The 13381-nt window shown below is 45.8% G+C and overlaps 1 protein-coding gene across 1 annotated transcript in view; it reads left to right on the top strand.

Moving 5' to 3' along the window:
• Nucleotides 1-13381, top strand: part of Actg2 (actin gamma 2, smooth muscle) — a 22414-nt gene that overhangs the window by 3613 nt on the left and 5420 nt on the right. The window contains exons 2-7 of the mRNA XM_021164091.1: nucleotides 4849-5010; nucleotides 5402-5530; nucleotides 9129-9239; nucleotides 9505-9589; nucleotides 10997-11158; nucleotides 11873-12069. Of these exons, the coding sequence (XP_021019750.1) occupies nucleotides 4885-5010; nucleotides 5402-5530; nucleotides 9129-9239; nucleotides 9505-9589; nucleotides 10997-11158; nucleotides 11873-12069 (810 nt within the window). The 5' untranslated portion in view covers nucleotides 4849-4884. The remainder of the gene's footprint in view (nucleotides 1-4848; nucleotides 5011-5401; nucleotides 5531-9128; nucleotides 9240-9504; nucleotides 9590-10996; nucleotides 11159-11872; nucleotides 12070-13381) is intronic.

Below are 13381 nucleotides of genomic sequence, written 5' to 3'. Positions count from 1 at the left end.
CTCTGCCTCTCTGCCTCTCTGCCTCTCTGCCTCTCTGCCTCTCTGCCTCTCTGCCTCTCTGCCTCTCTGCCTCTCTGCCTCTCTGCCTCTGCCTTGCAGAGCTTGGGCTCCCAGCAGTCACCTGGTATCTCACAACTATGTGTGTAACTCCAGGAGTTCTGATCTCAGCAGGCACTGTACACATATGGTACACATACATACATGCAGGCAAAACACTCGTACACATAAACATAAAGAAATCTGGGGAAAAAATTTAAAAAGTGGTTTACTGCAAGGATGGGTGCTGGAGTTGCTCTGTGGATGCCTTGGTGGCCATGCAGCCTAGGAAACATAGCCCAGGCCTGTGGTTTTGTGGGGGTGCTGAGGTAGGTGGAGTAGGGTTTGGTGAAACCAAGGAGATGAAAGATGACTGAAAAGCCAAATGGGAGTCAGCTGGGCATGTGGCTCAGTTGGTAGAGAACTTACCCAAGTCATCTGCACAAAGCCCTGGGGTTCCATCCCCAGAGCTACATAAACTGAGTATAGGCACTGCACACCTTTAATCTAGTACTGGCTGGTGGGGGGCAGAGGGAAACAGAAGTTCAAGGTCACCCTTGACTACTACACTGGGAGTTCAAGACCAGCCTGGGGTACATGAGATCTGTCCAAAGGAGAGGGTTGGGAGAGGCACCAAAGAGAAACTAGGCTTGTAGTAAAACACCTATAATCACCCTCCCCCTCCTCCCCCCTTCACACACACACACACACACACACACACACACACCAGAGGCACCTGAAGTATAAGTAAACCACGTGGAGAGAGTGCTGAGGGCCCTAGAGGAGACAACCACAGAAGTGTGGCCTTATCTCCTGGCCTCCTTCTTCTTCTAAGGCCAACTTCCCCTCAGGAGGATGCTAACTAGATCAGGGCAGCCAATGACTAGTTTAGGGAGAGAAAGCCGAGTGCTTGAGTATCCCAGGCACAGAGCAGACAGGTCTGGGAGGAGCCCACTTTGTCAACAATTATTGTGCCCCTTCTGTGTACCAGACACCAAGTTCTATGTTAGAGTAAATCTGGTCAGAGGAAGAAGAAACAGAGGCCTCTGTGTGAAGGCCTGAGCCGTCAGTAGCTCCAGAGAAGGAGGTGAAAGGAAAACGCCATACAAGAAGTTATGTAGCTTTCACAAGCTCGGGCTCTGCACCTGTCCTGGATCAACGCCAGCCCAGTGCGCTCACTTTTTTTCTGGCTAGGACTCTGGCTGAATTCTTTAACTTTTCTGAGTCTTGACTTTCAAGTCAACAGAATAGAATTAAAAAAAAAAAAAAACATATTGTCCCAGGGTTATTTTTGAGGTTTAAATTAGTAATACTAAAATTGTAAAATTGAGGTAAAGAACCTCAATTTTTAAAAATATTTATTTTTATTTTATGTGTACGTATGTTTTGCCTGCATGTACGCCTCTGTACCATGTACATTCAGTGCCCAAGGAGCTCAGAAAAGGGTATTAGGTCTCCTGGAACTGGAGTTGTGGATGGTTGTAGGTGCAGGGAACTGAACCTGGGTTCTACAAAAAGCAGCAAGTGCTCTTAACCACTGACTTATCTCTCTGGCCCCAAAACTTTTTTTAAAATTAAAAATACATTTTTCCAGACGAGGTGTCTCAGGTCTGTAATCCCAGCATTTGGGAAGTAGAGGCAGGAGAATTGCCCTAAGCATAGGCTACATAGAGTTATTCTCAAGAAATATATGTGTGTGTGTGTGTGTGTGTGTGTGTGTGTGTGTGTGTGTGTGTGTGTGTGTGAAACTTAGAAGCACTGGGCACAGTGTGATAGAAGCAACCTGGCACCTTTCTCCTAACATTAGATCCTTCACTTCTCCTCTGGGTGGTTGGGGGGACTTTTCTAGCCATTCACAGCCAGCTAGCTTATTCAATAACTTCTTTATTATTATAATAATAACCTCAATATTATAATGGGTCTCCATTCTGATTGTTTAAACTAGGCTAAGCTCACATAATGGCTCACTGGTTGTGTGTGTGTGTGTGTGTGTGTATGTGTGTGTGTGTGTATGTCTCTCTCTCTCTCTCTCTGTGTATGTGTGTGTGTGTGTCTCTCTCTCTCTCTCTGTGTATGTGTGTGTGTGTGTGTGTGTGTGTGTGTATGTGTATGTGTGTGTGTGTGTGTCTGATGACCTGAGTTCAATCCTCAGNTGTGTGTGTGTCTCTCTCTCTCTCTCTGTGTATGTGTGTGTGTGTGTGTGTGTGTGTGTATGTGTATGTGTGTGTGTGTGTGTCTGATGACCTGAGTTCAATCCTCAGAGCCCATATAAAAGTGGAAGGAGGAAACCAACTCCACAGTTTCCTCTGAGCCCCATCTCACGCCAAAGAGCATGAACCCTCACGACTGCCCCCTCGTTGTACACACGGATAATAATGTGTTTTCTAATTGTTTAATTTTATTTTCTGTGGATGGGTATTCTGTCTGTCTGCATATCTGTCTGTGTACCATGTTCATACCTGATTCCCAGGAGGCCTCAGGGGCATCAGTTCCCCTGGAATTGGAGTTATAGGTGATGTGAGCTCCCATGTGGGCGCTGGGAATCAACCCAGGTCCTCTGTAAGAGCAGCCAGTGCTCTCAAGCTCTGAGCCATCCTTCCAGCCCCCAAATTAATAAACTTCTGCTCTGACCCTGTCTAGCCTTCTTGACCTTCTGAACAAAATCCCAAGACACAATCTTTCTTCATTGTCTGGCTTCAGCATATGGCTCTTTGGGGTCAGTCAGTCATCTATAGCATTCTCCCCTTCCATTCCCAATGGGGACAGTAAAGACATTTGGATCCTTCGTGCTCAGTGGTCAGGCAGCCTAGTCTATTTGGAGAGCTTCAGGCCAAGGAGAGACTGCATCTCTCAAAACAAAAAACTGCACCTGAGAAATAGCACCCAAGGTTGTCTCCTGACCCACACAAATACACATACATGGGCACATATCTGCACACATGCACACATACACACACACATATACATATGCATACATACATATGCATACATACATACATATGCATACATACATACACACATACATAAACATGCATGCATATGCATACATACATACATACATATACATACATGCATATGCATACATACACACATACATATACCCACATGCACATGCATACATACATATGCATGCATGCATACATATACATACATACATACATACATACATGCTAGGTGAAGGATGATTTTACTTGATTTACCAGGGAGGCTAGAGTCTTTGGTTGGAGGGAGTTTACCTTCCTTCTTTGTCAACTGTCTTCTCACAGTCTGTCTTTCTTTCTTTCTTTTTTTTTTTTTTAGGCTGTCTACTTATTGGTTTGTAAGAGTTCGTTCTTCTTATAAGTTCTAATCCTGCCTTAGGTATACTATAAAACTTCTCAACTTGTTTAATAACTGCTAAGGACTCTCATAAGTCTCTCCACTGAATGAAAGTTTTGTGGCTATTTCATCTTTAAAATTAAGTGTAATAAATTGGGCGCTATGGTGTACATTTAATCCCAGCATTCAGGAGGTAGAGGCGGGGCAATTTCTGTGAGTTTGAGGGCATCTTGAACTACATAGAGAGTTCCAGACCAACCAAGGCTACGTAGTGAGACCCTGTGAACAGAGAGAGGACTCAGAGGACTTGCTTTTTTGCAGAGAACACGAGTTCAGTTCCCAGCACCCACATGGCAGCTCATAACCATTCTGAACTCCAGTTCTAGGGGATTCAACACCCTCCACTGGCCTCCACAGACACACACATGGTACACATAGTAAGACCCTCTTGCAAAAACTAAAATCAAATAAAAATAAAATGTGTTACCTAGTTAACTGTCATAACACAAGCCTCGGTTGATGAGGGCCTTTAAAAACTTGTTTTCTAACAATCCTGAATGAACACTAGGAGCGTGAGGGTCAAGAGGTCATCGGGGTTGGCTCATCCTCAGGACCCTCCACTGGTTTGTAGATGGCTGTCTCCTGGCCATGTCTTCACATAGTCCATACTCCATATACATCCTTACACAGATACCACCCTATAGAGTAGCCATACTGGAGACCAGCCATATTGGGTTTATGACATCCTTCTAAACCCTTCTGTAAAGATCTATCTCTAAATCCAGTCACATTTGGGGGTATGGGGATACTGATGTACAATCCGTGTGAGTTTAGGGTGACAAAATTCAGTGCTTAGCAGCTGAATGGAGGTAGGAGACCCAACTTCCAGAGACAATGAGGCCAAAATTATGTGCGTTCTAGAACAGAACCCCAGTTGTAGTGACATCTTTGAGAATTCTGGAAATTTTAGGTTTCTTTTTTAAAAAACACACACAGAGAACTATTGTAAGTACTTTTATCTTAATCCCAGGTGTAGGGATATGGGGCTGGTTCAGACTGACCACAGCAGCGGATCATGACTTGCCTTGTGCTCTAACAGAAGCATGGTTTTGCCACAATTTCTGCAATTGTGTGATGTTTGGAATTCTGAGAACTTTTCAGAGGATACATAATGCTAGAGCACAGAGAGTCGGAGGTGGGAGGCAGAGGGCTGGGGCGCCCATTGGTGATCATTTAGGGGAAGCTTGATGCTTTGTTAGTATCCCTGGTCAAAGAAGAAACAAGAGGAAAGAAATTTGATTCAAGGTTCTCTTTCCCTTTACCCTTTGTTTCTCTCCTATCTAGTGTTGGGTGGGGCAGTGGTGGGTGAGATAAAGGGTGGGAAAAAGAAGAACTCACAAAGTAGCAAAGACCAGATACACTCAGTTGCTCAGAACCCAGAGTCACAAAGATTATCCTGTCTTGACAACTGTTCTTTTCTCTTCCAACTCAAAGGTGCTCCAGCCCCCAGCTCATTCCACCACTCCCACCATGTGTGAAGAAGAGACCACTGCCCTTGTGTGTGACAATGGCTCTGGCCTGTGCAAGGCAGGCTTTGCAGGAGATGATGCCCCCAGGGCTGTCTTCCCCTCCATTGTGGGCCGCCCTAGACATCAGGTGTGTTGTCTCTGTATCCAAGACTGTGAGCCACTAGGAGTGAGCTGTATTGGAACTATACTGAGCTCGCTTGCTCTCTCTGTCTCTCTCTCTCTCTCTCTCTCTCTCTCTCTCTCTCTCTCTGTCTCTCTCTCTGTCTCTCTGCAGAGAGTATAAAACAAGGGGGTAAATATATCTACAGGCTTTGTTCTCCCTCAGAAAACCACACCATCTTCTGTAAGTGAAAAGGCTCAGCCCATGAGAAACCTCCACTTCCTCTTCCTGTTTCCACCTTCGTTTCCTGCTTCCTTTCCTCATCTCTTTCCTTCTTTGGGAACATTCCAGTGACTAAATCTGTGTGTGTGGACCCCTCAGACGATTCACTTATCTCCCCTTTTCTTTCTCGCCACAGGGTGTGATGGTGGGAATGGGCCAGAAAGACAGCTATGTGGGGGACGAGGCTCAGAGCAAGCGTGGGATCCTAACTCTCAAGTACCCCATTGAACATGGCATCATCACCAACTGGGACGACATGGAGAAGGTATCTGAAGCCTCCAGCATGTTTATTTTAATAGTGATATCTTATCTTGACTTTCCTATCCCACACCTCTCTGTGCCCATCACTCTTCCTCAGGAATGCTTCCTGTAGCCTTCCTTCCTTCCTCCTTCCCCTCCCATTCCCTAAATCATTTCCAGCCTGGGCCCTCAACCTCTCTCCCTGGACCACAGCAATGGCTTCCCAAAGGTTCCCTTGTCCTTTGCCCTATTTATCTATATAATTCTCTCTGTCCCTAACTCTTCACAGCAGCCTCTGAGGATCTGCTTAGACCTAATTTCCAGCCTCTGCCCTTCCTGCATCACTCCATCTGGCCAGGCCTAGGCCCTTGTTTAAGATGTTGAACATCTCAGCTGGGGCTAAGAGATGTTAAAGACTCTTATTGCTTTTGTAGAGGACTCAGGTTTGGTTTCTATACCCATATTAGGCATCTCAAAACTGGAGGTCTCTCTCCTGCTTGTTTGCCCTGCCATGAGATCAGGTGAGGGAATTGCTGATATAGTGTTCTGATTCTCCAATGAAATATTATGTAATATGCTAGGAGTTTTTCATTTTTGTAGTTGGTTTGGTGATTTTTGTTTGTTTGTCTTCATTTTTACTTGTTTTTATGAGGCAATGCAAGAGGTGGTATAATGATGACATCACTAGAAGAATGTCAGCAGCACCTGTCTAGTGTTCTTATCTATCATCTACTGACAGCTCCTCTGTATCTTCAGGGGTAAGCTGGTCTACATAGTAACAGCTCTCTCACCAGAGAGGATCAGACAAAGAAATGTGTGTACAAACCACACCCTCAGCCTTAGCATCTTTGGTTTTGAGCTGGAGATTTAAAAACAAACAACTTTCTTTTGGGGTGCAGGGTTCATGCCTATAGTCCCAGAGCTTGGGAGACTGAGGCGGGAGGATTGACAATTTGCTGTGAATTCAAGGCCAGCCTAGGTCACAAAATGAGACCCCCATCTCAGATCAAACAACCTGCTTTTCCACTAAAGTGCTTTAAAGATAAAATTAGACATTGGTTTAGTATGATCCCAACACCTGGATCAGAGCTTTAGAAATGACACTCTTTATTCACACACATTTCCCAATACCTAATTTGGAAACCTAAGAAACAAACTATTTTCTCACGGAAGGACAGTGTATGAACTCTTTAAAGAAGCCCTGTGTGTATGTAGTGCATCTTAGAAGAAAAGCTGAATAGGAATTGGATGGATTATTTACACACACAGTCTTACCTCATACCACTTCTCCAAACACACATCAATTGAATCTAAAAGTTAAATATAAAAATTCAAAGATATAGATACAGTAAGGTAGGTATAAACATTTAATCAAGCCTTCTGGTGAGAGTCGTCATAGAAGAACAGAATGACAGATTTGACTTAAAAATCATAACATCTAGTATATGTGCCCAAAAAAATAAACTCTGAAAGTCAAACAACAGATCGCAAAAATATTACAGGAGACATTGAAAAACTGATAAACAGATATTATAGATTTATCATTAAAAACACACAGTGCTGGGGCTGGAGAGTTGGCTGTTCTCAAGGAGAACCTGAGGTTGGCTCCCAGCACCCATGCCAGGTGCTCCACAGCTGCCTATAACCCCAGAACCAGGGGCTCCAATGCCATCTTCTGGCCTCTGGGGACACCTACACTTGTGTTCATGACACACAGATACACACACACACACACACACACACACACACACACACACCTTTTAAGAAAAGGAAATTACTCTCGTCAAAAAAATCCACACTTCAAAATAAAATAAAAAACAACCAAGTGTTACGTGGCGCCATGCCTTTAGTCCCAGCACTAGGGAGGCAGAGACAGGCAGATTTCTGAGAGTTTGAGGTTAGCCTGGTCTACATAGCAAGTTCCAGGAAAGCCAGGGCTACATAGAAGTACCCTGTTCCCAAATTAATTAATTAATTAATTAATTAAAAATGTAATAAGTAATATTAATCATGGATGTGAAGTGAATAAGTAATAAAAAATTACAAATAACATAGAGACAAGAGTCACAGAGGAAAGATTTCAAAATGTTACCTAGTGACAGATGGGGGTATAAGATTTTCCAAATATTTTGATTTGGCAACATTTCTAACTTTTGAGGTACAGTGCTTTGAAAAATTCAAGTGAAGTGTGGTGCTTGGACCCACTGTTAACGACTGGCAGGTCTGGGATAGAGCTAAGCCAGCCGCACCTACATCACTGTCCCAGGAGAAGCTGAGGTAGGCAGATTTTAAACCCCCTTTCGCTCCATGAGGCCAGCTGCTGTCCCCCATCTCCCCGTGGAAGCTCAAAGCCCAGGGCCTGTGCTCCTGTCACTCCATGTGTCTCAGAGGCTCGCAAAGCCCCTGGGGACTTCTTTGCTTGTCTAACAGGTAACGATCGCTGTCACTTCTTCCTTTTACTTAGTTGCATCTTGGCATTTTTGTCTTTTGGACTTTCTCCCCTCCAGACTTTGAAACTAAGAAGTAGACACAATGCCTATGTATAGCCCCTATTGTTATATTTATTAACATCCTCACAAAGCCCCTAAATCCAGTGGTCTGATTTAGCCCTGTTGCTAAAGAAACCAAAACCCCAATTTCCCTGACACTGTTTGCCAAACACCTCCGAAGTAAAGACCTTTGTCTAGTCATATTGAAGCACTGAAGAAGGACCTACTATGGGGGTGAGGTTGTCATACTTTGGGGGTGAGGAAAATTTCTCTAAGTCAGGGGTATGTTTACACATAGACATACAGATACACAGAGAGAGAGACAGACATACACAGTAATGTATGGAGAGGTAATCAAATTTGGAGCACAACTAGCATCCAATGAGTGGAGACTGAGGACGCCATTAAATCTCCCATGGTGCACAGGTCTGCCCACCACACTGACTGAGCCAATCTAAGTGCTGACGTGGAGAGACCCTGCTCAAACACCGGCTTGGTCACCAGTAAAAAGTGAAAAATGGGGCCACGTGTATGTGCCAGGATCACAGCAGAAGACAGTGTACACTTCTGATAAGGCAGACTGAAGAACTACTTACAGGAGCCTGAGCAGGATGAAGGCAACCAGAACAGGATGAGTGCTAGTCACCATAGGAGCGCTCGTGCTTGCAAGTGCCCCTGGAGGGACTCAGAGTGCAGGCAGTGTCCTTGGAACCCCGTGAGATAACTGGAGGTTTGTTTATGGGGTCACAGCACAGATCAGAGACACGCCCTGCCTGGCTTTTCTCTCCTTCCACTGTGTAACCTCCTGTCAGTGCCATCCATCAGCCGAACACAACCAGAATCCTGGAAGCAATAAGCACCAGGTGCAGCCTGCTTCCTTGAAGGCACCAAATGACAGGAAGAGGGATGAAGAGGAAGGGTCAGAGGTAGAATCAGCACACACAGTGGCTCTGTGTCTGGCAGGCTTGGAGAAAAGGAACAGACTCCATGGCCATCAGAGATTCCCCAGGGCTGACCAGATGGACCCTGTCCTGGGGAGCATCTGGCCACCCTCCTCCAGTATCAACACACCAGTCAGATATTTCCAGACCCCTGGGAAGTCTGCTTGGCTTATCTGGCATTTGTCTCAACTAGATCTGGCACCACTCCTTCTACAATGAGCTTCGAGTAGCACCGGAAGAGCACCCCACCCTGCTCACAGAGGCCCCCCTAAACCCCAAAGCAAACAGGGAGAAGATGACCCAGGTAAGAGCACTGTGCACAGGAAAACAGCTTGGCCAGATACTTCTTCAGCACTGTGTAGCAATGCAGTAAAATGTCCTTACAGATCTGCTGTGGTTGGGGGGTAGGGAGGACACCAAGGCAGGTCCCATGGGAAGTGGATATAGGATAAAGAAAAACCATTGAATTGGCATAGTTCTTGCCCTTAAGAAAACTCCAGACCATTCCACAGCCCAGGAGATGCTGTGGCGTTTTGCAAACAGTCCTCTCCCCCTTGTTGTCCTTCCAGATCATGTTCGAAACCTTCAATGTCCCTGCCATGTATGTTGCTATTCAGGCTGTGCTCTCACTCTATGCATCCGGCCGTACCACAGGTCAGTAGCATTGAAACTCATTTCTTCTCTGGCTCCAGGTTTTAATTCACAATCCCGAAAATGACCTGTAACGACCATACCTTCTGTTTTGAAAGGCAGAATCTGTGGCAAGTTTATAGCAAGCCAAAGAAAAAGAATAAATAGTCAGATACTGATAGATCCATAGAGAGCAAAACATGGTCAGGCTGGATACTCAAAACATCCAGTAGAAATCATCCGGGGAAGCCCCATCGAGGCAGGCAGCTGGAGTTCCCAATAGAGAGTCCTGGGCAGGGCAGAGTGTTCCCTCCAAGTAAAAGAGCAAGTAACAGCAGATACGTGACATCATCAAATGGGGGGGGGGGTGCTTACAAACATCCAATAGAAACTGGCTGGGGGAGTTGAGGCAGTCAGCTGAGGTTTCTGATTGAGTTTCTCTCCATAGCTGACCTTCTGGCTTCTCTTCCCCACTATAGCCACTTTTTTTTTAAACAGTAGGAACCTTTGTTGGAAATGGTTTAGTTTCTAGCTATCCCCAAGGACATGGTGTCTTTACTCTTCAGTTCTTGTCCCTTCCTGCACAGAGTCAGGGGCCAGCCCATCCACAGACAGGGCCTTGGAAGGCACGCTTGAAGCTGAAATGGAGCATAGGAACTCCATTTCCATAGCCAGTTTCTCAGTGAGCTCAAACACCACGTGGTACTTTACCAATAGAGTGTTTACTACAGCAGGAAAGGCAGGGTCACGTTGGGCTCCTACGGAGGTTCATGCTTAGATCAAAAGGAACGCCAGTGACCAGGGAAAAAACAAATGAGGGTGCCCATGGAGCAGGCTGGGTGTGAGCCTGCCTATTCAGTTGGGAAGAATTTCCATAAACAAGCCATAACTGATAGGTGCAGCAAGAGCTGTTTCCTTTCATGGCCATGCCAGGTGGCTTATCCACACACCCTTATCACAACGCCTTTGCCTCAAGAACAGCAGAGCCTGTGATGGTGGTTGCATAAGCATGTGGCCTCCATATTGAAGGATGCCCAGCAGTCAAGAGACCCTGTGGTCCTCAATAGGCACTTGAGCACCGTAATAAAAGCCATTTAGCTGTATTCTTTCATATGCTCTCTGCATTCCTGAGCATTCGTCCTTCGGCTTTTCCACAAAGTCTGTATCAAACAGTAGGCACACTCAGCCGGGGAGATGGCTCAGCAGTTAAGAGCAAACAGTGCTTTGCAGAGGACCCGAGTTCAGTCCCAGCACTCCCATTAGACAGAGAGAGAGAGAGAGAGAGAGAGAGAGAGAGAGAGAGAGAGAGAGAGAATTCTCGTGGTGGGTGAATTTTCTTAACTACTAAAGAAAATGTGATAATGAAAAATCATCCACAGCAGACCCTAGAAACAGACAGATGAAAATGAAGTTTGTCTTCTCTGTCCACAGGCATCGTCCTGGATTCAGGGGATGGTGTCACCCACAATGTCCCCATCTATGAGGGCTATGCACTGCCCCATGCCATCATGCGTCTTGACCTGGCTGGACGGGATCTCACAGACTACCTCATGAAGATTCTCACAGAAAGAGGCTATTCCTTTGTGACCACAGGTACCTGCCCCTTTCCTCATCAAAGTTGAACTCAAAATCCAATCTCATCTAGGACCAGAAGTTCTCGGGACTGATGGGAATTCTGTGGCTCTGTCCTCAGGCTGACCTGAAGCCCTGCAGTGTTAAGACAGCCTAGTTGGAGGATGAAGGTTCCCTGTGGAGATGCTCTGGGGAGGAGAACAAGGCTTAGAGCTAGCTTCCTTCTACTGTGCTCTGCCAAACCATGCTTAGAACCTTCTGGGCATTCCCTTCACCCAGTACCCACTGCCAATGATTAGCTGAACTGGAGAGCTGGTGACAAACTTATCTCCTTGGAGGAGTCTGTGGTGTCTGAGATCAAATGATAGAAAATTATCTAAAAGGAGAGGAGTCGTGAACCTAGGTTAAGTGGGGACTTTCAGTAGCCCTTCTTTTAGATTCTGTCAGGTCACCAGGGGTAAGTCCAAGTCTGCCCCATAATGTGCACTGTAAGGACCCCAGGAGCACCTGTGGTACTGTCAACACAGAATGACAGAGGGAAAAGAAATTCCCTTGGCTTCCTGCTTGATAATCAAGCCTCTTTGAGGAGTGGGGGAGCCCATTCATGGGGAAGAGCCTTGACTCTCCTCTTCCCAAGGCTGTACTCAAACCAGACTGAGAGTTCCCCTGGAGAGCTCATGATACAACAGAGCTTGCAGAGCCCAGGAACCACTTTGCCATTTCTGCATTTTCCAGCTGAGAGAGAAATTGTACGAGACATCAAGGAGAAGTTGTGCTATGTAGCCCTGGATTTCGAGAACGAGATGGCCACAGCAGCTTCATCTTCTTCCCTGGAGAAAAGCTACGAGTTGCCTGATGGGCAGGTCATCACTATTGGCAATGAGCGCTTCCGCTGCCCGGAGACCCTCTTCCAGCCTTCCTTCATTGGTGAGGTGCTGCCTGCAGACCCCGTTCTTCACTTGGAGGCAGGGCACAGGCGTCCAGGGTAGAGCAATACAAGCAGGAGGAGTGCAGGACAGAGAATTCAGGGTGAGGGGTGCAAGACAAAGGTGCAGTGTAGAGGGGGGATAGTGATTCAACTCCACATGAAAGGATGAAAGAATCTTCCTCTTGGAGTAGTTTAGACCAAAAGCAGGCTCAAATTTGAATTCTCCCTGTATCTTCCATCTGTCTAGTGTCTGTACCCTGCATTCAATCTGTCATCTGTCTGTTGTGTGTGTGTGTGGTGCCTGTCTGGTGCCAGTGCCTAGAAAAAGCCTCACTCTGTATTTACAGAACAGCACAGAACACACAGTGTGGAAAGGAATGAGGACTTCTTTACAGAAATCCTTAACAGAGGGAAAAAAAGTTATTTTACTGACCCCAAATAACCCAGAATAACACTCAGAACCACACACAGATATTGTCTTAGTTAGGTTTCCATTGCTGTGAACAGACACCATGACTAAGGCAACTCTTATAAAGGACAACATTTAGTTGGGGCTGGCTTACAGGTTCAGAGGTTCAGTCCATTATCATCATGATGGGAAGCATGGCAGCGTCCAGACAGGCATGGTGGAGGACAGAAGCTGAGAGTTCTACATCTTGTTCCTAAGGCAAACAGGAGAAGACTGAGTCCTCAGGCAGCTAGGAGGAAGGTCTCAAAGCCCAAGCCCAGAGTGACACACTTCCTCCAACAAGACCACACCTACTCCAACAAGAACACACTTCCTAATTGTGTCACTCCCTGTGGGCCAAGCATTCAAACACATAAGTTTATGGGAGCCAAACCTATTCAAACCACCATAGATATTATCAACCTAAATCTTCATATTGCTTCAGAAAATGGTTACACACACACAATTCTCTATCATGGGCATGAAAGCATACATAGTGTAAGATTAAAGCTAGGCATTTAGCTTAGGTTGTAAAAGGAGATTACATAAAAAGTTCAAAGAATAGTAAGGCTGGTGACTGTTTTCTTAACAGCAAGCTAAACAGGCTGAGTACACTTCACAGCAGCAGATCCAGTATATAGTTTTAAATCATCTCGAGACATATTATTAACTTGGCTACAAGGTCTGGTAAAAGCTCAGTTTCTAAGGATAAGAAGCAGTTTCAGAAAGAGCTGTTCCAACAATACAGGGTGGAGAGTCAAGGCGGAGAGTTATAAGACGGGAGAGTGCAGGGAGGTGGATACAGAGAAGAGAGTGCAGGATGGAGGAGGCAGGGTGGAAGGTTGCAGGGCAGAGGGTGCAGGATGGA

The sequence above is a fragment of the Mus caroli genome, chromosome 6, assembly GCF_900094665.2.
Source record: "Mus caroli chromosome 6, CAROLI_EIJ_v1.1, whole genome shotgun sequence".
NCBI classification, from domain to species: domain Eukaryota; kingdom Metazoa; phylum Chordata; class Mammalia; order Rodentia; family Muridae; genus Mus; species Mus caroli.
The sequence above is the reverse complement of the archived record's forward strand: the minus strand, read 5'-3'. Positions and strand labels throughout refer to the sequence as shown.